Source organism: Pempheris klunzingeri, chromosome 23 (assembly GCF_042242105.1).
Source record: "Pempheris klunzingeri isolate RE-2024b chromosome 23, fPemKlu1.hap1, whole genome shotgun sequence".
Taxonomy (NCBI): Eukaryota; Metazoa; Chordata; class Actinopteri; order Acropomatiformes; family Pempheridae; genus Pempheris; species Pempheris klunzingeri.
This window is the reverse complement of record NC_092034.1, coordinates 17,889,052-17,914,351: the sequence shown is the minus strand read 5'-3', so window position 1 is coordinate 17,914,351 and position 25,300 is coordinate 17,889,052. Positions and strand designations below refer to the sequence as shown.

The window sequence follows — 25,300 nt, the reverse complement described above, 5'->3', positions numbered from 1 at the left end:
TGTTGCCTTTACTCCCCACATCTTTTCTAGCTCTTCTTTCAGCCCTTGGTATTTTTCAAGCTTCTCATGTTCCTTCTTCCTGATGTTGCTGTCTATCACCATTGCCTTCTTCGGGTTGTTTGTCAATTAATATGATGTCAGGTTGGTTAGCCATCACCAGTTTGTCAGTCTGGATCTGGAAGTCCCACAGGATCTTAGCTCGGTCATTCTCAACCACTTTGGGAGGTGTCTTCCATTCTGACCGTGGGACTTCCAGCTCATACTCAGTGCAGATATTCCTGTACACTATGCCAAGCCACTTTGTTAACGGTGTCCCATGTACACCGTATCGGCCTGCATCTTATGCCCTGCTATTATGTGCTGGACTGTTTCCGGAGTATCTTTGTTCAGCCCGCACCTAGGGTTCTGTCTGGTGTGGTAGACCCCTACCTCAATGGATCTTGTACTAAGTGCCTACTCTTGTGCTGCCATGATAAATGCTTCTGTGCTGTATTTTAAACCAGCCTTTTCTAGCCACCAGTAGGATTTATTGAGGTGCTCACTTAGAAGCTTATCTCTGGGGGCCATCTTCCTGACGTATTTTTGGATCTTGGTTCCCTCGCTCCGCTTAGTGTACAGTCTCAGGGTGCCTTCTGGTAGGGCGACTCCCTCAGTTCTGATCATCTTCCCTCTCTTCGATTGTGATGGTTCAGTGGAAAACATCCTATTTATTCTCCTGGCTTCTGCTTCTCCTGTGTATCTGATATCCTCTTTGTGATTTATGCTGTTCATCTTGAACCCAAGCATCTCTAGGATCACTGTTGCTGTGGTGCATATCAACTGATTGGTTTCAGCTATGGTCCAAGGGATAGTCTGTAGTGCTGGATTCACATCTTCTAGCAGACTTTCAGAGGGTACTTACTTACTTGCTAGTTACTTACTTTGTTACTTTGGTAATCGGCAGCAAGCGTGCCGGGTATGTTCTTCAATCTCTGGTCAGTTGCCCTTGTGTTCATGGAATCTCTCTCAAGGTTTGGGGCTTGATTCCCAATCTCGGAGTATGGGGTGATGATGAAACCCCCCCTCTGACCTGTCTTCCTGGCTCCCCCTTGCTGTAACATGTTTGTTGTACCTCCTCAATCTCTAATTGTGATAGCAATCCTCGTTAGCGGATGTTGGAACACTGAGCTAATAGCTTGGTTAGCTGAGATGTTGGGTTTTGAAGTATCCATAGCTCCCACATCCTCTGCACACACACACACACACGCATATATATATATGTGTGTGTGTACCTCACATTCAAGAACATGAAACTTCAATATCTTTCTGCGTCCTTCCTCCAAACTCAATTTCAGCAAGCCTTCTGTATGTATCAGAGAGTGACGTCAATATGAACCACCATCATATGTTTTTCACAGGAAAATCATTTACCGCAGGTGTTGCAAAGGGGGAAATATAAGTCAAGTGAGATTATTTATTTGCAGTTCTCTGGATCAGACATCTTAAAGTGCTCCACAATTAAAGACCAAAGCACAGAAATTAGAGATGATGTGAAAATAAGCAACACAGTAGAGAAAAATGAATAAATGTAGAGTGTTGTAAAAAAGAAACTGCATGAAAAATAGATTGTTTTAGAGCAGGCTCTCAAATTATATATATATATATATATATATATATATATATATATATATGTATATATATATAAAACACTCTTTAGCTAACCTTGAGTGAGATATAGCAGATCTTACTGTTACATTGCATCAGGCATTGAACTGAGACCTTCAGTATTGTTCCATGGTGGAGTTCGCCCCTGGGAGTGTACGTTTTAGATGATCATAAATCATCATGGTGACGCTATCATGTGATTTTATAGAAAGCAACTTTAAGACTGTATTTTAACACCTGCTGTTTGTCGGCAAGATAGTTAAACTCAGACCAGGGTGATTTGTGAGGGGTGGGGACATTTTGCTCTCCATAAGAAGGCTAATTACTACACTTTTTAAATCCTTTCAATTACTTTTAATGACAGTCATATTATGTAACATGTGGCATTACAGAATCACCCAGAAGACAGAGGGCCCTCAGGTGTTACCTGCCAGACCAAACTCAGGGCATCTTTACTTTGCGCATGCTCAGTAGAGGCGGAACTGCTGGTCGTAGCAGGGAATGGTCCCGTTCAGTTTCAGCGGTACAGTATCGAACACAGACATGGACAACCAGCGTTAACTGCGGTGTACTCTTTCACGTTGGACCAGGCTGTGCACACGTAGAGTTCGCTTGTACCGTCGTAGTAGCGTGAAAAGAACCCGACGAAATGGTAAGTGACTGCCCGTATTTGGCTTCAGAAGGCAGGGGCTAGGTGTTAAGCTAATGCTAGCAAGGTGTATGATTTCAGGAAGTGACCACCTGCGCTACGTTCACCTGGCTCCTGTTAGCATAGCCGACAAGCTAACAGGCCGTGTGACAGCATAAGGTTAATAATGTGTGTCTGTGTGACACACTGCAGAGCTTTCAATGAATGAATGGCCCCTACAGTGGTAACTGGACCTTAAAGACAGTCAGTCGTGTTAAAACTAAGTAGGACGGAATGGCTTCATTTAATAACTGTCGATCGTCCTCGCTGCAGGTAATGAGTTCAGCCCAGGTTTTAGTCAGTGTCCATAACAGAAGTGACAGTTATCCTAAATGAATCCTTCTTCTAACTGCTTGCAAACCCTCAGCCTCACTGTGTAGCTACTAATGGATTGTTAAATAAATGAGATCCAACAGTAAGTAATGATCCGTGTTTAAATGTATTGGGACAGCACATGACTAGAAGTATGTGGCTATATTTAATGGATGAAAATGGCCACTCATGCTCTTCTCATACTTCTCACAGCGCTGTTTTCTTGTTTAAATTCAAAACAGTAGGGTTGACTGTAAATCTGGTCGATCAGTTCTAACACACTAATGTTTTCTGTACTGACCCTGCAGCTGTAAACCCAACAGAAAGCTCTCCTCCCACACTGTGTCATGTAGAGCATGTGAGAGGGTGCATGACTGCTAACGGGCACATGGAGGTAAAAATAACTAGTAGGTGGTACTGCATGACTTTGTGAGTTTTATTAAGGCTGCAATCATCCCACAGTTACTGCGTTAACTCGTGGTGTGTCGAGTATTTGCCTCAGGAGTCTGTCATCAGCTGTCGGTTAAAGTTACTCTTCCTGCAGCTGCAGTACATGATGTACGGGGGGGGGGGGGGACAAATATCACACCACACATGAAGAGAGCTGATGATTTAAATGAGATTAATTCATGATTGGTCATGATGGAGCAGAAGAACAGTAAAATACTCTGACAGACACCTGAATGTCCCCAGTTTACAATGTGCTGGCATATTTAGCAAATTAATAAAAATGCACCACATAATTATTTCTTGGGTGTAAAGTGTATATTAGAGGTTAAATGGATCAGAAAACTCATGGTTTTGGATGATATCAATGTTTTGAGTCATGGATCAAATCATGTTTTGGGATCAGCAAAACAAGGAGACAAATGTAACTTTGCTTTCCATTTATTACTTTAACAACTTTAAGAACACTTAAAGAAAGAAACGTTTGCCCTGAAATGAAAACAATATTCAAGATGGTTAATGTTTAAATCCGTCCATCCATTCATCCATCCATTATCTAGCCAATCCCAGCTGACTTCGGGTGAGAGGTGGGGTACACCCTGGACTGGTCAACCACAGGGCCTAATGTTTAAATAATTCCTTAAAATATGTAAAGTATTCAATTTAAAATTGTCAAATGCCATGATACCGTCTTCCTTTTAAACATGGAAGTGAATGAAAAAACAGCACGTGTCCACATCTACAACAGTAAAAAAGAAAAAAAGAAGAAGACTTGAGTTAAAATTTACAGGTAAGACTTTTCATTAATTGCCGAAGTCCCGGTACATTGAGGGAGTGAAAAAAAAAGTTAAGCATGATGTGCCACAGTATTTCTCCAGTGAGGAGAGCGGGGAGAGGACTAACATCATCCCCTGGTGGCACAAAGCTGTATCACAGCAGGCCAGCCAGCCTTCAAGACGAAGAAGCAAAAGACAAAGTAGAAAACTGGAAGTCAGCTATGATCAGCAGACACAGTGACAGGATGATGGCACTGTGCTCTCACAGCCACCTTGGCCTTAATTCAAAGTCCAGTATAACTTCAAAGTACTTATGAAAAAGATGAGGATGCCTGCACTATATGGTCTAACTTAGCTTTCCATTGCCTTCAACTGTGGCCCATGGTCATCAATAAAAAACAACATTCAAGGTTGTCCAGTGTATAAATACAATCTTAAAATCTAATATTCAATACTCAATTGTTAGATTAAAGTGCAATATGAGGTGTGATACGTTCTTGTGAAAAATGGTGAAAGAAAAAAAAGGCCTGTCCACATCATCACAAAAAGAAACAAAACGAAGGAAAGCAAGCAGATCTGAATCGAATATAGCTTCAATAAAACGATTGGACCGCTGACCTGTCTGTCTACCTATGTGCCTCAGCAGCACAGAGCAGGTGAGGCGGACAGGAAGTCAGTCAAACAAACAGCAAAAAGAATCCGGTCAGTTCTCAAAATAAAAGTGCCGACTTGGATCAAATTTCATAACATTACGTCACAGCCAACGGCACGAAGCCAGAAGTCAGCCGGTCAGAGCAGGGTCAGATAACACATCCGTGATCCGTGTCCTTCACTAGATTTTAACTTTGTCTGCTGTCTACTCACAACAAAGGAGGAAGTCCTACACTCAATAAACATATTGAAGCTCAACAAAATAGAAACCATTAAACAGATTAGCCCACTTACCCACGGTTAAAGCAGAAAGAGCATGTAACAATGACCAAATGCACAGGATATTTTAATCAGCTGTGCTGCCAGCACGCTCCGCTCCTCAAATGCTCCTGGTGGGTTTTACAGACGCACACAAGACGGAGCAGAGCCCACAGCAGAGACCACATGTTCTGTGCTAAAGTTGGTGAGCTAGTCGCACAAGTCTGGCAGAGAAGGTGCAGCCAAAATGTGAGGCGTGGCTCAGTGACCTAAAACTAATGTTATGATCCTGACAGCTGTTTTGTTTGTATTCATATGATAGTGGCATTGCCGAGAGAGCCTCTCTCGTCAGAGCCTCTCTCGTCAGTCATCAGATGTGTACAGACTGAATAAGCGAGTCACTGCCGGCCGGTCTTCTCATTACTACCACTGACTCGTCTTCCAGCAGTACTCAGTTGGTGTCATTTTTTCGGTAGGACTTTTTTTTTTTTTTAAATATAGCTCATCTTGTTCTGCAGAATCGCCCTTTAAGGCAACAGGAATAAATATTCACATCATCATTGTGCGCTTGTGGGGTGGTGGTTTGCTCCTGGCATTTCATCAGAGCTCTGACTGGATGTTTTATCTTCATGAAGTTGTTGTAGCTCTGAGTAAGTGGAGATACTTCCCCTGACAGAAAAGAGTATACAGATACAATTTTCCAGAACTTTTTCCGGCAAAGGCATCTCCTGCTTTCCTACAGAAAAGTTTTTAAAGTATAGAATCACCTTGGGACAGGCCCTGCTACCATGTTTTCTCTTTTTTAGACACCAACCACGTCCCTTGCTCATGAGGGTATCCATACTTTTGCACAATTTAGCAACACTTTAATTCTGTGCTTTTCCACTTTATCAAATCAAATCAAAGACTTTATTGTCACATGCTCAGGAGTTACATGAAGGAATCACTGGCAGTGAAATTCTTGCGTCTCTGGTTCCCGGTAACACTGCTAACAGTATCAAAGAAAAACACACCAGCAAGTAAGTAAGTAATATAAATAAGGTATATACAGCAACTAAAAAAATAATAAGAAAATAAAATAAAATGTACAGCTAAATAGATAATAGATAAATAGAGGTGCAAAATAGGGCAGTGCAAAATTGTTTGTGCAGATTATGGGCAGTTCAAAAGTCTTATGGCCAGGGGGATGAAACTGTCTCTGAGCCTGCTGGTGCGGGCTCGGATGCTGCGGTACCGACAGCCAGACGGCAGCAGGCAGAACAGTTTGTGGCTGGGGTGATAAGAGTCCTTGATGATACTGGTGGCCTTCTTCCTACACTGCTGGGTGTAGAGGTCCTCCATGGATGGCATCATCGTCCTGGTGATGTGCTGTGCAGTCTTCACCACCCTCTGTAGAGCCTTATGGTTGAGGGCGGTGCAACTGCCGTACCAGGAGGTGATGCAGCCAGTCAGGATACTCTCAATGGTGCACCTGTAGAAGCTGCAGAGTATCCTGGAGTCCACGTTGAGCCTCCGCAGCCTGCGGAGGAAGAAGAGCCGCTGTCTCGCTGACTTGGTGATGAAGTCAGTGTGGTTGAGACCAGGTCAAGTCCTCGCTGATGTGAACCCCGAGGAACCTGAAGCTGCTGACTCTCCACCGTAGTCCCATTGATGAAGAGGGGGGCGTGTTCCTCTCTCTGTCTCTTCCTGTAGTCCACGATCAGCTCCTTTGTTTTGCTGACGTTGAGATGGAGGTTGTTGTCCTGGCACCAAGATGTCAGGGCTCTGACCTCCTCTCTGTAGGCCGTCTCATTGTTGCCAGTGATCAGGCCAATGACGGTCGTATCGTCAGCAAATTTGATGATGGTGTTGGAGCTGTGGGTGGCAGCGCAGTCATGTGTAGACAGGGAGTACAGGAGAGGGCTGAGCACACAGCCCTGGGGGGTGCTGGTGTTGAGAGTCAGGGTGGAGGATGTGGTGCTGCCGGGGTCTGCCTGTCAGGAAGTTCAGGATCCAGTCACAGAGGGTGGTGTTGAGACCGAGATCACTGAGTTTGATGACGAGCTTTGAGGGCACAATGGTGTTGAATGCTGAACTATAGTCAATGAACAGCATCCTCACATATGTGTCCCTCTGCTCCAGGTGGGAGAGGGCAGTGTGGAGGGTGAGGGAGATGGCGTCTTCAGTCGACCTATTTGGCCTGTAGGCGAACTGAAGCGGGTCCAGTGAGTCAGGGAGGGAGGAGGGAGGATGAATCCTTTGACTAACCGCTGAAATGTCTGCAAAGACATTTGCCAGCTGATCTGCACACACCTTGAGGGCTCGGCCAGGGATGCCGTCAGGTCCAGGAGCCTTGCGTGTGTTAGACCGTTTGAATGATTTACACACGTCTGCCCTGGATATAACAAGTGGGCAGCGGGCCTCCTGGGTCTTTTGCACCTCCACAGCCGGGGAGTTGCTCTCAAACCGTGCATAAAAAGTGTTCAGGTCGTCTGGAAGAGATGCAGACACCACCTCAGTACTGCTGGTCTTCTTTTTATAGTCTGTGAGTGTTTTGAGACCAGCCCACATGTTCCTGGTGTTGGAGTCTTTGAAATGAGACTCCACTTTGTCCCTGCATTTCTCTTAGCAGTGCTGATAGCTCTCCGGAGTGCGTACCTGGACTTCCTGTACTCCTCCAAATCACCGCAGTTGTAGGCGTCGGTCCATGCTTTAAGTTTTGCATGTACTTCACTGTTAACCCAGGGCTTCTGGTTGGGGAATGACCGCACAGTAGTCCTTGGTACGACGTCATCGTAATTAATGTTTTCCCTCTCAGCTCCACCTTTTTTCTTTCTGTCGGTGTCTCTTTCTCCTCCATTCTTTGCCACACTGCTCTGCCACAGGCACTTTACTGACTAAATCTTGTGTTGATGTGCATGTGCTTGTGGTCTATTGGGGGTGATGACGGAGATCATACCGTCCGGTAAAAAGCAGGCTGGGGACTGAAAGTCTTACAGCTCTGAGGGACTGTAGCTGCCCTGTGTTGTCTTCCCATTGATTTCCCCTTGTTATGTTGCCTTTTTATCACCTGCCTGACACTCTGAGCCAATCATCTAGCCAGACCACCAGTAATTCTTCCAGTGCTCCACATGGCCAGTTGAAGCCTGATGTACAGCTGGGGTAGACACTTTTTGGTGGACAAAAAATCTATAATACACTATCAAGTGCTCTGTGAGAGAAAGGGATGTTTGTACCTCCTCTTGGCTGTTTTCAGGCTTAAACTGAGTGAATCACAGGCCCTTTTTAAAAGATAAAGCGTTCCTATTGGCTGTTTTACAAATGCAGATGCACATGCACATCTCTGCTTCAGATGCTGGTGAAAGATCCTGGCTCCAAGGTGAGAAATCGTGCACAAAAAGTAGCTTTACCAGCATTAACAAACAAGGGAATCATCACACAGTCTAAAAAAGAAGGTGACAATAAACGCAATAAAGCACAAGTCGATACTGACGAAACGTTGTCCTGTAATATCTACATGTGTTGCAGGGGTTTGTTAGCTTGTGTCATGGATGTTTTGGGCTCCAACTTTTCCTACTCATAGTACTGGGGCTCTCTGCTGAACATTTTAGGAGCCCCAGCATCACTCACATCAACCTGCCACACAATCCATTCATATTTTTTCCATCTTAAACAGACGAACACTGTGCTGTTTTAATTTGTATTATTTAACAAGTATGTATTTCCCTGAGATTGGCTCATAACATTTGTGTAGTTTTACTTTTTATTCTTCTGACATCATGATTAGTTAGAGCTAAAGACACACACAAACTGCTTCTGAAGCCTTTTACTCAACACAACATTGTTTGTTTCTTGTTGCTCATGTATACACTGCACATTAAATGACTTATTAAGCAACTCAAAATAACAAAGCACATCTATATTAACAATAATGAATAAGTGCTATTCAATTAGCAAACGGAACATTTTCTGATACCAGGGGATGTAACACAGTAACCAAGGTGAATCAAGGTGTCTATTACTTTAGCCTTCTGCTAGCTGTAGCTAAAGGCTCGCGGCTGCAGCTAATTCCATCCATCCATCCATTATCTATACCACTTATCTGTCAGGGTCACGGGGGAGCTGGAGCCTATCCCAGCTGACTTTGGGCAAGAGGCAGGGTACACCCAGGACTGGTCGCCGGCCAATCACATACAGAGACAAACAACCACTCACACTCACACCCACACCTACGGGCAATTCAGAGTTACCAACTAACCTAGCTTGCATGTCTTTTGGATTGTGGGAGGAAGCCGGAGTACCCGGAGAGAACCCACGCTAGCATGGGGAGAACATGCAAACTCCACACAGAAAGATTCCAGGTTCAAACCGGGATTCGAACCTGGAGGCAACAGTGATAACCACCGCACCACCATGCTGCCCCAGCTAATTCCAGTTCATATTTATGTTGCTAGCTAACCTCAGAGCTTTGAATGGCAGTATGTCATCTCAAAGGACCAGGATGGTAGTTCTTACAATACACAGTATGTTTGGGGGGCTCCTTTTTTTTATATTTCCTATAAGCTCTCTTCTTATCATGATCTCTCAAAATGTGATGAATCATTACAATCCCACTTCTGACCATTAGTTGTAGTCATAGTTTGAAATTCCATTATTGTACCAACAGTTTGTCAGTTATTGGCAGATACATCAACATGAAATCTACAGTATCAATCAAAAGTTTGGACACACCTTCTCATTCAGTGGTTTTATTTTCTACATTGTAGATTAACATTGCAGACATCAAAACTGAAGGAACACACGTGTAATTATGTAGTAAACAAGAAAGTGTTTTATATTTAAGATTCTTCAAAGTAGTAACACTGACTGATAGAATGCTGAGTGTGCAAAAGGTGGCTACTTTGAAGAATCTAAAATATCAAACATATTCTGATTTAACACTTTGTTCACTTCCCGTGTGTTCTGTCACAGCTGTTGTCTTCAATATGAATCTACAATGTAGAAAATGATCAGAATAAAGAAAAGCCATTGAATGAGAAGGTGTGTCCAAACGTGTGACTGCTACTGGTCCATTAAACAAACTGTCCTTTCCTGTTCTTGTCCTTGTTTTGAATTGTGTCTGTCTGTGTGTGTGTGTAGATGCGTTTCATGCTGCTGTTCAGCCGGCAGGGGAAGTTGCGGCTTCAAAAGTGGTACACCGCCACAGCTGAGCGTGACAAGAAGAAGATGGTCAGGGAGCTGATGCAGATAGTGCTCGCCCGCAAACCAAAGATGTGCAGCTTCCTAGAATGGAGGGACCTGAAGATTGTCTACAAAAGGTAAAAAGTGTCACAGTGCTGCACTCATTTGTGCCGAGCAGATGGAAGTACCTTCCACAAGTGGCCATGTTAGTGATTTTTTTTAATAAGGTGCTTTATTTAAGATGATTCTCTTTTCTATCCTTTTCACTTCCTTTTTTCGTCTTTCTCAAATATAGAGCACATTAACCAAGCAGCAAGAGTGTTTTCTGTGCTTTTTATGTTTAGCCAACTCATAAAATGAATGTTGAGGTGTGACTGTTCAATTCTTCATTATCAAAAACAAATATTAGTGCAGAATAATGTTAAACATGAGCTGGAGCTCCACGCTGTGCACATGATGCCTGCAATCATTTTGACTATGGTGCATTTATAGGCAATAGTTCTTTTTTTATTGTCTCTAAATAAATAAGATTATTTGTAAAATAAACATGAATTGATCAATAAATGGGTTTATTGACTTGCCAGTCAGCCCATAGTCCAAACCAGAAATCCAAATTTCTTTGATGATTTGTTTCCTTGAAACAAAACAAGAAACAGGCAGAACCTGACCTGGCAGTCCTGGTGTCTGTTCAAATGACACGTTAGGCCCAGTGACCATGGCAACATGTCGTAGGGCACTAGCAATCAATTGATTGATTTATTTAATGGTTATATGGTGGGAACTGTCCAACTGCATGTTTTATTCTAAATGTCACAGAAAAGAGCCATCACAGGACAACTAGATCAAAGATCAGGTTAGCAGTTCCACTGCTGTGCACAGGGTGTATTTTGCCACTGGTAGTCATGGGAACAGTAGTTCCAGAGTAATACCAGAGAAAACCTCACTCAGACTTAAACAACACTTCCTTTTTAATTAAAAGGAAATACGTTCGACATGTGGATTCTGAGTTTTTCTGTGGTTAGGGGCCAAAGGATAAACATGTCAGGCAATCCATACACACATTTAACAAACTGAGTGCTTGCAAAATCTTTACAAATATTGTTAGCATGTATGCAAAATGCCTGTGTTTGAGGCCCAAGCACTGAGTATTGGTGCAAAGGCCCTATTATAAAGCAAAGGAGTGAATATTCTCCTCAACAAATCAGATTTTGCTCAAAAATTTTAAATAAAACAAAAATGCATCAGAAGTGTAAATTGAAGTCTCTCCTTTAGATTTTTTGTATATGGTTTGATCCCCACCTCCTCCTGTCCATGTGTGGAACTGTTCCTTGGTAAGATACTGAACCTCAAAGTGATAGTTGACCAGTGCCCTGCGTGTGTGACCGAGTGGCTGAATGAGCGACAAACACTTTTAGAGCACATTGGATTAAAAGGCCATGCAATGGAATGTAGCCATTTACCTTTTATTTAAACATTGATCCTGTGTTTCACTGTGTAATGACAGAACAGAATGATTCAACTGACTCCCCAATGTTTAGAGAGCAGGTTCACTGCCAGGTAAATCTTTCCCCCGCTGCCTCACTGTTCGTGATGCATTTTACATCAACCAGTAGGGATTGAGATGAAGGGGGGGGGGGCAACTATAGCGACTGCATAGGCCATAGCAACTAGGAGTTTGGTGGAAAAATCTAAGAAGCATTCAAGAAAAGTTTTCAGTGCTTCAGATAAAAAAAAAAAACTTCCAAGGAAGTCTTGCGTTCCGAGGAAGGATTAGAGTTAGAAAATGAGAAAAAGAAAGGGATCAACAGTGACGACATAGGTATAGGTCATCAACAGTGTTTGTGTAATTAGAATTACTCTCACTGCCAGAATGAAAAGACAAAAGTTCTGCACTGCAGGTTTGAATTTGACTTCATTCAAGCAGCCAATTCTGTGCTTTTGGTGCGTCTATTTAGTTCACCTCCCACAGACCAATAAAAGTTTATGTTGGTTTGTATGTGGGCTGAGCGGCATTAAATTTTAGGTGGGTGGAAAGGGTGAGACCCAGCATTCTACCCTCATTTATCTAGCTACACACACACACACACACACACACACACACACAGAGAACAGCGTGTGTCGGAGCTCATTACTGCGAGCACAATGCAGGGGTGGACAAACAAAGCAAAGGACAGCCTATCAGCCGGCTCCTGTGTGTGGGCAGGTGGGTGGGTGATGAGTTGAGTGCAGAGGGATTTCCTGCAGTGGAGATGAACTGAGGGAACACTGCACTTGTATTAGAAGCTCTGCTGTTCATAAAAAACTGTGGCATCCACCGTTTGGAAGGTGTAAATATCAGCTCGTGCAGAGTATCGGATATGAATTGAGAGTAGAGCTGCAATGATTTATCATTAATTGATCGACAGCGAAGTGATTAATAACTATTGTGATAAAATTCATCTTAAGTTATTTTTCAGAATAATGACAGAAAAAGATCATTCCAACTTCTTAAATGTGACAGTATGCTGTTACCATGGTGATAGGTGGCCCGTACAGTACATGCAGGTGTGATGACCAGTAACTCCTTCTGTTTTACTGTGTTGTTTTTGTCACCTCATATTGCCGATGAATATACACTCACTAGCATGTATTAATTGGAAGGAAGCGCAGCGATTGGACCGTGAGCCAATCACTGCTCATGGCATCTTCTGACCACCCAGCCTGACCAAGTGTCACTGAAAGCAGGGTGGCCCCCCAGGAGGAGAGGGAAGAGAGCCAAGATGAGAGTAAGGCTCCTCTAGCTTGAACCTGAGGCTGCTCCTTGCAGGAAAGAGGACTAGATGAAGTGGGACTCAAGTTGTGACCACATCTTTACAGAGGCTTCTCCATCACAACACCCCAGATGAAGCCAGTGCACTGGACAGATCCACCGTGTTCCAAACCCACAGATTGCAAGAGGAGGTGGACTCTGTGTTTGCATCAGTGATGCTTGGAATGGAAAGATGAAGACCATATTGTCAACACTGTTGTTGCTGCTGTTTACAATCATGCAGATGGAAATTCATAAAATCTGCTACAGATGTATTTCCTGGGGTGTACATCGAAACGTATAACTATATACGTTATAAACGAGTTAACTATATATTGTTTTATTTAATGAATTTTTAACTTACTTTATTGTCTATTTAACTAATTGTATATGCTGTATGTTCTGTGTGTGTGTGTGGAGCATTTCAATGTGCAACCCTGTTCAGTAAAATGAAGAATTAGCCAATTATCTTGGCTTCACAAGTTAGTAAATTGAACATTATTTGGGATTTTTTATTGGGCAAACAAGACATTTGAACTAACTTTAGGTTATAGTGGTGTGTTTTTCACTGTTTTCTAAAACAGTATCCATCCATCATCTATACGCTTTACCGTCACCAGCCAATCACAGGGCCGACACACAGACAAGCAACCACTCACACTCACTTTAGAGTCACCAATTAACCTGCAGCAGAAGCCGGAGTACCCAGAGAAAACCCACGCAAGCACGGGGAGAACACAGAAAGACCCCAGGTTCTTACCGGGATTTGAACCTGGAACCTTCTTGCTGTGAGGCAACCCTAACCATTGCACCACCGTGCTGCAGAAATTGGTATACTAAGCATAAATATTTGGCAGATTAATAACCAAAAAAAAAGTGTTTGCGGCCCCCGCTGAGAGCTTAATGCTTCATGCAAACATTATTCCAAACCAAACAATGCAAATAATGGGAGCATGCACTGTCGCTGTCGCTCTCGTGTGTAGAACAATGGAGGAGGAATGTTTAGATATCCTGAGGTGTGCCCCCTGCCCGGTTCCTATTGGTGCCAGGGTCGGCAGTGGTTGTTCCTTCATACGTCTAGACTCTACATGTGTGTTTTTACTTTGATATAAGTGTGTGTGTGTGTTTTTCAATTTGTTTTCAGCTCAGTCACAGAGAAGAGTTTATCATGTCAGCTGTAAATATATTTATACATGGTTTCTGTTTTTTGTGTGTGTGTGATTGCGTGCATTCATACAGGTATGCCAGCCTTTATTTCTGTTGTGCAATTGAAGAGCAGGACAATGAGCTGATCACACTGGAAGTCATCCACCGCTTTGTAGAGCTGCTGGATAAGTACTTTGGCAGTGTAAGTGGTGGTCTCTGAATCATGTCTGTGTTTTCCCCCGTCTGTTTGCTCTCTTTTCCGTTAAGCACGTGAAGACTTGTGAACTTGTGTTTGTTTATGCAGGTGTGTGAGCTGGACATCATCTTTAATTTTGAGAAGGCCTACTTCATTCTAGATGAGTTCTTGATGGGTGGAGAGATCCAGGATACATCTAAGAAGAGCGTCCTCAAAGCCATTGAACAAGCTGACCTACTGCAGGAGGTAACCTGGGCTTCACCCACCACCTCTGTGAAGGAGTGTCAGGGTTTGGGTTTCTGTATCTGTCAGTTAGCAGATTATCACAAAAATAGAGAATATGTCCATGCACGTGGGTAGAAAGTTATGCTATCGAACTACGGAGTGCACCTAGCTACAACACAGTGACAGATGAGGACTAGTAAGAAGAAAGTAAGACTTCTAGCTCCTAATTTTCTTTCTTAGAATAAGAAGGTTAAGTTCCTGTACCTAACTAGTTCCTGGAACAATTTGGTCAAAATCAGACATTAAAATAATACATGATGAATCTGATGAATGTTGGTGTTTTTCAAGTGTAACTGATGCCTCTATTGCAATGTTTCTGTGTTTCCCTTTCCAGGAGGACGAGTCACCCAGGAGTGTGTTGGAGGAGATGGGCTTGGCATAGTACACAGCAGCGTAATGAGAGACTATAGATGCTAAGGCAGAGGGCTGGATGAGAGGGGGTGGGACAGAATCTGGGGTTGAACATGCTTGGAGTGACGGCGTTGGTTCTGTGTATCTGTTGCTCTGGGAACTGATGTACAGTGTTTAACTGAGGCAAAGACTCAAGAGTAAGAACGGAAGATCCTTGCATTGACAGGCCCTTTAGCTGTGTGTGTGTGTGTGTGTGTGTGTGTGTGTGTGTGTGTGTGTTTGTGATCTGAGTGTGGTGTGGAGGAAATGGGATACATTTAAACTAGTCTGTGGCTGCAGGGGGTTGTGTGTTCAGGTGTGTTCAGGGGTCCAGCTTTGCTTACAAGGGAGTCGAGATAAGACTGCACCGTGGTCACTGATGTTACAGTCACACAGTCAGGTTGGCAGTTTGACTGATGCTTTGCTGCAGAGAGCTCAGTCACCTTGTTGTGAAGGTTTATCAGGTACTGACTGTGGATCAGACGAGGTCAGGGATTTGGGTACTGTGACAGAAAAAAGTAATTGGGCATCACTCAAATAATAAGTCTGATGCTATTCTTTATTTTTAATTTTTTTCAAGAACGTTCATGAAAAGACAAACTGTCAGTCAAACTCTCAATACTTGATTTTCCTACCCCGTCTGTTACTCTCAACTCCAAATCCATTGGTTCCCACTGAAAACGTTAATATATAGTTTTGTTTTTAAGAAAAAAAGTAATCTCCCAAAACAGCTGGCCACTGAAGTTTTTGGACAATGTTACTCAAACAGGAGGAAATATTTCATTTATTGTAATAAATGTATAGTAATTAGCTCCTCTAGTGATTATCTGGGGCAGAAGGGCAGTGTGTGTAGGTCAGTCAAAATATACTACAGTGTGTGTTTCATGGTGATGAGGGAACATGTCAGCCAGTGCAATAGTGTGGCTCACCGATGTGTGTTTAATAGTTTTTGGACAAGTGACAACTTTTATACACACACACACACAACTTGGTAATGAGATACCTTCACTGCTGGTTTGGCTCTTGGATGGAGTAAGAGCCACACTTAAAGGACAAAGTTGTAATATTATGATAATACAGTCAATTTCAAAATAAAGTTTAGATTTGATGTGTTTAGAGGGAAATATCCGCAGAGCAGCGTGTCACCAGCATACTGAGCACCTGCTACTTTTGACTCTTTCGCCCATTTTAAGGAATTGAAAATTATAAAATGTTTTTCCTCAAAATTATACAATTTTATTCTCTTAATCTTTTCTTATGGTAATATCACGGCTTTATCCTTGTTACGACTTCTCTCGAAATTACAACTTTATTCTCATAATATTACAACTTGATTGTTGAAATCTCAGATTTGCTCCTGCCACTGTGGCCCTAATGTTGTGAGCAATGCACTTGAGATTTGGTGACGATCAGAAAAATATAGAATATCTCCAGACCTTTAAAGTAAAATGTTGTGTGGGTGGGTCATTGATGATATACAGGACTGTGCAAACGTTTTAGGCAGGTTTGGCAAAAGTGCTGTAAAGTGAAAATTCTCTCAAAAATATAAGATTTAACTGTTTATTTTTTTTTAATCAATTTACAAAATGCAAAGTGAGTGAACAGCAGAAAAATCTAAATCAGATCAGTATCTGGTGCGACCACTCTTTGCCTTCAGAACAGCATCAGTTGTTCAGGAACACTTACACACAGTTTCTGAAGGAACTCAGCAGGCAGGTTGTTCCAAACATGTTGGAGAAGTAACCATGTTGAAACCCCAGTCTGCTCTGAAATGTTTGCCTGGAAGAGACCTTGCTGATGCAGTAGAACCACCTTGTTGCTGTGCTCAGTCTGAACATGATGACCTGTGACATCAAACTGTCTTCCACAGCCTCACCTTTTGAAGGCAAAGAGTGGTCACACCAGATACTGATTAGATTTAGATTTTTCTTCTGTTCGCTCACTTTACATTTTGTAAATCAATGAAAATAAACAATTACATATTATATTTCTGAAAGCATTCTTACTTGACAGCATTTCTTCACACCTGCCTAAGACTTTAGCACAATACTGTATAAAAAGAAAAATCATCATATGTGGAAAACACAAAGTCTCCACTGATGTGTGCTATTATCAACATCAGAACACACAGGGATACAATTCTCACATTTCCAGACAACAGCACAAGCTGTTTTCACATTGTTAGTTTCTTGTTTAAAGGGTTCACAGTTTAACAATGACCTGTGATCAGCACGTTTCAGTCCTCCAGTGTCTGCATGAGCACACGGCCACTGTAAGAAGCAGGAAGTGGCTGTGACAGGTCGGGTCAGAACTCTAACCTTCACCCTCATTCTCACTTTCTCTTATGGTTTCTAGAATTCGGTGGCTCTGATGGGAGGTGATTGTGCCTCCTGCATTAAAGCCATGTCGATGCATTGTGTAATGAAGTAATGAAGATGTAAATGAATCGTTATAACCAATGGAGGGTCAGAACTACGACACAAGACAGAGGAAAACAGAATGTTCCTTTGTTTTCTGGCTCGACTCTAGATGTTTTTGTACTGCTTCTATGTCACTATGATATAATGACATAATGAGAATTTCTACTGAATTCTATGGAGTTGGACTGTTTGGAATTCATTCCTGTATCTGTTGTTGGATCTTACGGCCCAGGGTGATCACTGCATTGTGGATTGTGAATAATGAACCAAAGACATTTGAGATTTGCCTCACAACCTAAAATAACTTAACACATGAGCCATTTCTACGTACTGTAAGTGGACTGATGTACCAGACAAGATGGAAGTGTCGCGTTTGTCTTATGCAATTTAACAGAGTGCAACTGAGAATTACATCCCACTTAGTTTTCCTCTAGACAGCAGGAATCAAACCACGAGATGGAACGAATAAAGATGAGCAGAGTTTAATGTTGAAGTTGGGACTTCACATTGTTTTGCTGGTACTACATGTTAGGACTGGATTGAAAGGTAATTAGAATAAACAGAGTTTTGACACGTGCATCATAATATCTTATATACATTTTACAATGTTTATCTTTGAACATGTGGTTGTTGATTATGTTGGTTATCTACATTTAATGTCTGTGTGAAATGCCATCTTGGGCAGGGTGAACAACCGCTGGTTGATTAATGGAAAAGAGAGGGATCACATACAAATACTCTTCTTTTACTCTTACTTGTCTTTTAAGTGGTGCTCACATTGTTCATTGTTCAACTGTAATTTGATTTAAACAAAGTGCATTTCTTAAACAGTAGTATGCCTCCAACCAGTTTTGAATGTATCTTTTGGGCTGTAACAGTTTACCAGGGTCATGGTGGGTCCATAGCTCAGGTTTTAGGCCAGGGTTTGGTTAGTTCCCTAGTTTTAAATAAGGCCCAGATCAACACACTACTGTATATCAACATGGTTAACACTGAATGAAGTGGACACGTTTTTTTTTTTCTTCTTAACATGCTTTCAGTTTGACAGCATTTTATTGAATCTGAATTCAGGCATGTCTCCATCCACTTTCAACACATGTAACAAAATGTATCATCTACATTTTCCAAACACTAGAATTCCTGAACCAGAACAAGTAAGCTGATAAACTGTCGGTCTAACATGAATGAAAGTTCTCCAACTCCTCAAACTGATGTGATGTGATCAGATTTCTAACAGCAGTAGAGTGAAGTCCAATAGTGGTGGAAATGATCTTAGACTGAGAGCAGACGACAGTCACGTTCATGTTCATTGGCCACAGTTGAAATCTGTTGCTGTCAATGTTCCTAATTTGAAATGGCAAGAAAAATGATTCAGGAACTAAATGGAAAACAGAGCCAGCTCCCAGAAATCAACTCTACCCACGTGTGAACCAGCCTTGTGATCTGTACAGATCTGATAACACAGTGTGGTGATGTGGACTGTTCCACCCCTGGTGTTTAGTCTAGCCTTAGTGTGTGTGCTGGTGTGTTCTTATGTTCCACATGACGTGTCATAAAAAGGTGTGGAGCAGGATGAGAATGTTATCTCCTCTAGAACCCTCTTTGCAATCACATGTGGGATTCCTACGGAAGCTGACAGGCAGGGACGTGGTGGCTGGACAGTGGCGGACGGTAGATCATGTGGGCGAAAGAACATTTTAAAGTTGGATGTTAATGTACACAAGAGGGCTGTACCTTTGGCGTGACTGTTTCCTCTCCATCTTGCCTTGCTGTCTTGCTCAAAGAGTTGCAACCATGACAAGAGAAGGACTGTCAGAGAGAGAGAGGTCTGTTTATCTATTAAAGTGCACATTGTTCAGAATGTTGAAGTTACGCCCAAAGCTTTTCCACTGTGTGAGTGTCTTGGTTGATTGCTCTCTGCTCAGACTGAACTGTATGTAGTGGTATCCACCTGCAACATTTTGAATCAGTGAATCCTTATTTTCACTCTTGCAGTAATGCTGTCCGTTGTGATAAACTATATCTGACTACACGTCTGTGTGCTGGTGGCCCCCCATTGTGTCCCGCTCCTAATTCCTTCTGACCGTTGGTAGATAGAGTGAATTAAAGTTCAAACATCTTCAGCGCCATCCAGTAATCCTAAGGATGTGCTCCCTAGACAGTTGACAATGTTTTTAGTGTGATGTTTGAAATCAAGATGCAGACAGGCCACACTTTCCTTGCACCCATCAGCCACGTTTCTCACTCACTTCTGTCAGAGGAATGAACGCTGTGCAGGTTGTGCTGCTTTCCTACTAGTACAGCTATGGAGCTTCTGCATCATAATGTTCTTTAGGAAGGTACTGCATCCTCAACTGACCTTTGAACAAGTGTATAACCAGGAAAACCAAGAAGGGGTAGAGGTCACTGGCAGGAGCTGGCTGCAGGACATTCAGCTTGGAGCTGTCTAAAGAAAGGGCAAAAGGCACTACAGCGGCACTACAGCATGACTACAGCGTCGCCACAGCCACCACACCTGTTCACAGCAATGACTAATGCTTTGTTTTCCTCTGCTGAATGTTAGCCCCCCCCCCAACAAAAGTAAGGGCTCACTGTGTGATCTGACTGTTTTCTATGATGTTGGAGAGTGTACTGTGTAAATGTACTGTCAGCATGTAGTGAAATGAATTCAGAAGAGAGGTTGGAAATATGTTTAAGTACAATCTGCTGAAAACTTTGGATTATTGCTGATGCTGATGTACAAGGTAGAGCATTAGGGATTTCAGTCGTGAGATTACATCCAATATTCTGGGAAAAACAATGGTCCAAAAGTTTAAAGTATCATTATTTCTTAAAACTTCTAACAAAATTGCAGAGTTTTGAGCATGATCTCAGTATTTCAGTATGTTTTGTTCCCGTGTAGTAAGGCTCAAGTAAACTACTTTGTACTACATGTAACCACAGTTTATTTTAGTGACCACACTGGAAGGTGGGATCCTCCCGGCTGCATCCCCAATCTCTTCAAGAAGCTTTGTTTCAATCGTGTATCTTTGTATTCATGATGCAATAACAGCTCACACGTTGTCTATGGAGGCATTTGTGGTGTTAAAATCTGTTGTACACTCGTGAAATAACGAAGGTAACACCTACACCCTGCCTGCCCTCACACCTTCACACAGCTGGTGAGCTGCTGTGGGAGGTGGGCATGGGTTGTTGGGTTGCCTATTTCAGAAAATTAGAAAAATTGGATATTCCCATATGTTGCTTTGAGAAAGTGGGTTCCAGATGTTCAACGTTCTGAACATCAGCGTTTCTTCACTTTTGTCCATTTAGCATGTACCCACTTGAGGATTGTTTTGTGCACTTGTGCAGCCGAAGCTGTTTTGCTTCCTAAGACTCTACTGTTAACCCTGTGACACTGAGGGTGAGGTTTTAAATTAATTTAATGAGGTTTTATTTATTTATTTGGTCAATTAGTACATCATATGCAATGACTAAATCAATTTGGTAAATTTTCATAAATGAATCCAGAGAACGGAACAATGTATTTATTAGACAATGAATATTTTGATTTTAAATCTTCGGTTAAAAGCTGTTTGGTTCCTTGGAGGTTCAAATAGACGAGACAGGGGCATTGCTGGGGGATCTGTAAAAGGGCCTTAGTTTAGGAGAGCAGAAGCTCAGTGAATCCGTGTAATGTTCTACTGGAAAAGGCAAAAAGGACTCAGTGTGTGAATGTCATTTTTTAAAAGAAATAAAGCATTTTAAGTTAAATGAAATGGTGAATTCTGTGTTGTTTTCCTAAAACTCATACAATAATAATCCCTCTCAGACTCCCACACTGCAGCAGACATATCCTACTCTTTTGGCCTTTAAATAATTCAGCAAATAATGCACTATACTTTTGTAGTTGTTGCTGCAATGGTAGTCATTCCGTAAACTTAACTGGGAAACATTGCAATTACCAGATAACATTTGAGACTGTTGCAACATTTCAGAACTTTTTAAAACTGAAACAGAAAACAAATGTAGCATGCACCAACCATGAACTGCAGCACCTGTCTGGTGTGGGATCTAATACAGGTTTAAATGCCTCAAAAACTACTTTAAAAAGTGTTCCTCCTCTAGCAACACCCACCAGTCGGTGTGTGCTCACATGACAGTGCAAAAAATGAGACGTTGAACCACTAGATTTCAGGGGGTTTCATTTTTTACATGTCTGTCTTTAGACAGTACCATACCAAACCCTGATCACAGTGTCATTGGTCCCTGTGAGGACAAAATATATGGAATTCTTGCTGTCACAGGCCATTTCACAGGGAGAGCAGCCATAATGAGGACTTGAGGCTCAGTCATTCATTCATTCATGAATTACTCTCTAGTCAAATCAAGTGTTTTCCTTACATACACAATCACAGTACAGCCTGTAGTGAACACACCTAAACTAGATAGATCAAACAGAATGAATCCAAAATAGATCACACTTAATACGAATGAAACAGTGAAACAATAGCACAATATAATCAGTAGGATTTTTAGTGTTGTAGCCAATTTAAGTTTCAGAAAAAATTAAACAATATAACCAGCTGGTGATGACATCACTATGACATCAGTCAAGAGTTTTTACTAAAAACACCACGATGTTTTCAGCTTGTATACTTGCTTGTTGGGGATTCTTCTGCACCTTTCCACGGCTGTGTCCTACTAAGCAAAGAGGTTTATAAGACACTCCTGCACAAACAAGCCCAAAGCATCCTACATCTCAGGGCGCGGGGCTCTGGCTGTCACCATGGAAATGATCTGCTCTTGGGTTTCACACCAAGAGAGTTCCAGAGAGGACTTGTGGATGTGATGCCAGACAGACAGCCTCCTGTTTCCTGGTAGTCTTGTAGATGTAAGGAAGCAGTCTGAGACAGACCTGACAAATAAAGTGGATATCTGCCAAAGTTACAGACTACAGACTTTACTCTCACTGTACTGCAGCTCAGCGATGAACAGTCTGTGGAAAAACAAAGAGGGAATTCTGTATTCAACATAGTGGAACTTTGGAAGACTTGATTTATCTATCTAACTTATCTAACTTTTGAAGCTTCAGATGAACTGTGTAGTGTATTAACAGTGAGAGAGGATTGTGGATTATGTCTCTCATCACTTACACTGGAATCACATAAGGAAGGGATCTATTCATAGCCAGTCTGACCGTCTGAGGGATGATAACAGTTTTCAGTAACTTTTTCAATATGCAATCAACCAGCACTGACACTGACATGAGGAAAAGCAGCAAACACTGCAATTAATGAGGTGACTAACTGCAGGGAGTGACCAAGGGGTGGTGCTGCAGCTGCTCCACGCCATCATTTAGCCAGTTTCACAAAAACACAGTATAGAGTGTGTTGGCAAAGTGTTCCAACAGTGGACTTTATCTTTGTCGCACTCTGTAGGTCTGTTGTTGCTCCACTAAATATGGGCCACTATTGTGGACTTTTAAGTTAAAGGTCAATTTACAAGGTTTTTCTATAGCTTTCTATCTTTTTGGTATGTATGTATGTATGAGTGTGTGTGTGTGTGTGTGTAATTCAGTCATCACACATAATGCATGTCACACATAATACATTCTGTTTTTCTGTAGCTTTCAGCTATATTTCACAGTCTTCATCGGCAGATAGACTAGGCCCACATGATAACAGGTGTGAGCAGAGACACTGGTGTCAGATCTTTGGTCTGTCTTCAGTCGTCCCCTGGCTCCTGGTCCATGACCTCTGACTTCCTCTCAGTGAATGCTGACCTGGTTTTGGTCCGGTGCTCACAGACAGCTGATGGTTTCTGTTTCTGCTGTTCATTCAGTTTGTCCTTCAGGGTCATTTCCTTTTCACTAGTGTGTGTTTCACATAGTTTTCCTCCCAGCTCATAGCAGTCACACACCATCAGTGTTCCTCCCACGGGGGGTCCTCAGGTCTTTAGGGTGTATCAGGGGAGATCTTAACAACACTTTGGATCACATGAGAACATCTCAGCCACCTACATGCTCTGGTGACGACTGTGAGATGTTCCAAGAGGCCAGTAAATGGACCTGACGTTGAGATTATCTTGCCACAAATACTCCTAAAGTCAACAATAAACTTGTGTCAGTTCTTCATTATATGCGTGTGTGTGTGTTTCTATCACAGAGGAAAAGGAGTGTGTATGTGTGTGTGTACACATGTATGTTTGCATGTATAAAGTGTGGTTTGCAATGTGACCCCCCCCCCAACAGTCCAAAGTCATGCAGGTTGTCTCTGTGTGTTAGCCCTGTGATCTAGTCCAGAGTGTACAATGCCCCCCCCCCCCCGGCTCATATGTTTGTTTTCATTCCTGGCTGAAGGCCTGCAGAGATGAGACCATGACACCACCCACAGGGTTTTCTCTGATACATGGATCTTCTCCTCCTGATAGGTGCCACATAAATTGCGAATTCATTCACCAGCTTTAGTCCATTCAGCAGCGGTGGAGGGGTGGGGGGTGGGGGTGGAGGAGGGAATCTTATGAATGAAACCCAGGATGGTGACGTCAATTGGTACCGCTTGACGCAGGAGTCACGTGGGCCCGAGAGGGCGGAGGTATAAAAGGAGCCGCAGCCTCCCGCACACAGCCGAGCTGAGGAGCGGAATCCCGGGAGAGGAGACCGCAACTCAGCGACGAGCACCGACAGTGACGACACTCCGCATCAGACGGGAGGCAGAGCAGCAGGGGGCTCAGAGGGACACCCAGGCAGCCCGGCCGTGCAGGACAGTGACGAGGAGGGGAGGCTGGAATCCCCCCGCTGCCCCCACTCAGCCACACGTAAGTCAACTTCTCTGGCTTTTCTTCACCTCCTCCTGCATTGAGGAAACACATCTGATTACTCTGGCCGATGATCAGCACTGACACATGTTTAAAAACAGATTCAAATGACCCCCCCCCCCCTCCACTGTTTTTTTAGTGTGCGGTTCACATCAGCAGAAACTGTGAAAATGTGCAAAAGAGGAGCGACCTGTGGTGTCTGTGCTGGGGAAGGGTTCACAGAGCAGTGATATATTCTGTGATCAGATTCAGTCAGTAACATCATAATAACAACAACACGCTCACTAGTTTACACATTTATGGGCGTTTTAAGTCACACTTTGCATCATGTTGCCCCCCCCCACACACACACACACACACCTCTGTGGGAGCTGAATGTGTTGTCCTTTGTTAATGGTCAAAACAGAGGTAGCCGTATTGTCCTCCTCCTCTTCTTCCTCCTCCCCAGCATCATCATCATCATCATCATCATCATCATCATCATCACCATCATCGTCATTCCCAGTCACCACCACCATGACTCGCTTGGCCAAATATAGCCAGATAGAAAAATGGAGAGGACTGAAGCTGCCGTGCGTAATGTTCCCAGCAGAGAGCTGATGGCACCGTGACGGCGCGCTGTCGTGTCTAAAATGTCTGCATGACACCGACGTCCATGTTTGTTGGAGGTTTGGAGGTTTGCAGTCAGTGTGTAGGCTGCGGGGGTGGGAGGGGGGTTATTCCTGCTCACACAAGCCTGGAGGTGGTTTATGCTCACACCGCCTGGCTGTTCTAAGCTGTGGTGTAACCTCCCCAGGCCAGAAGCCTCCCTTCTACAGGAGGCAGGGAGGCACACTGCTTTGATTCATATGTGGAGGATGAAATCAGTCACGTTGGATCTTGTTTATCTTAATCATTCGCTGCATCACGCACCAGACGCCCCCTGCACTCCAACCCAGCCACCTCCACCGCAGCCCGACTGCCCCCCCTCCGCCGTGCTGCCTTCCTCAGCGCTCTCTGGATCCTCTTTGCTTTCCTGTTGTAGAGTTTTCAGTGTCTCCAAACATCCTTGTAGTTGTTCCAAAAGTTCTTTCCAGCATTCTTAAAGCTATTAATACTATTTTTCTCTCTTGACTTGATGAAAATATGTTTGTGACGCCATAATTGACCACATGAGCGCAGGCATTTCTCTCTGGGGGGAGGGGGGGTTCCTAAGTCTTGCTGCAGCACCGTGTGGCGTGGTGCCATGCAGCGATGTGAGCGGCCTGCGGCCCCCACGCTGATCCCCTGTGATCCAGACTGGAGAGCAGTGACAGTACCCGTGCTGTGATATTTTAGGTCGCTGCACTTGTTGCACTTCAG

The 25,300-nt window shown here is 43.1% G+C and overlaps 1 protein-coding gene across 2 annotated transcripts; it reads left to right on the top strand.

Moving 5' to 3' along the window:
• Window positions 1-2,132: 2,132 nt before the first annotated feature.
• On the top strand, window positions 2,133-20,919 carry ap1s1 (adaptor related protein complex 1 subunit sigma 1). 2 transcript variants are annotated; one of them, XR_011585935.1, is made up of 6 exons: window positions 2,133-2,296; window positions 9,895-10,073; window positions 13,964-14,072; window positions 14,175-14,312; window positions 14,686-19,200; window positions 19,340-20,919. XR_011585935.1 is itself a non-coding variant. In XM_070854479.1 (5 exons), the coding sequence occupies exons 1-5, from the start codon at window positions 2,294-2,296 to the stop codon at window positions 14,731-14,733; spliced, it is 477 nt and encodes a 158-aa protein (XP_070710580.1). In that variant the 5' UTR covers window positions 2,133-2,293; the 3' UTR covers window positions 14,734-20,919. The 2 variants fall into 2 exon arrangements, 1 of the variants encoding a protein (XP_070710580.1); XM_070854479.1 differs by having other exon boundaries at window positions 14,686-20,919.
• Window positions 20,920-25,300: the final 4,381 nt, after the last annotated feature.

Coding starts and splice junctions, on each gene's coding strand:
- ap1s1 (XM_070854479.1), top strand. Junction 10,074..13,963: donor CTGAAGATTGTCTACAAAAG/GTAAAAAGTGTC, acceptor GCATTCATACAG/GTATGCCAGCCTTTATTTCT. Junction 14,313..14,685: donor AAGCTGACCTACTGCAGGAG/GTAACCTGGGCT, acceptor TTCCCTTTCCAG/GAGGACGAGTCACCCAGGAG.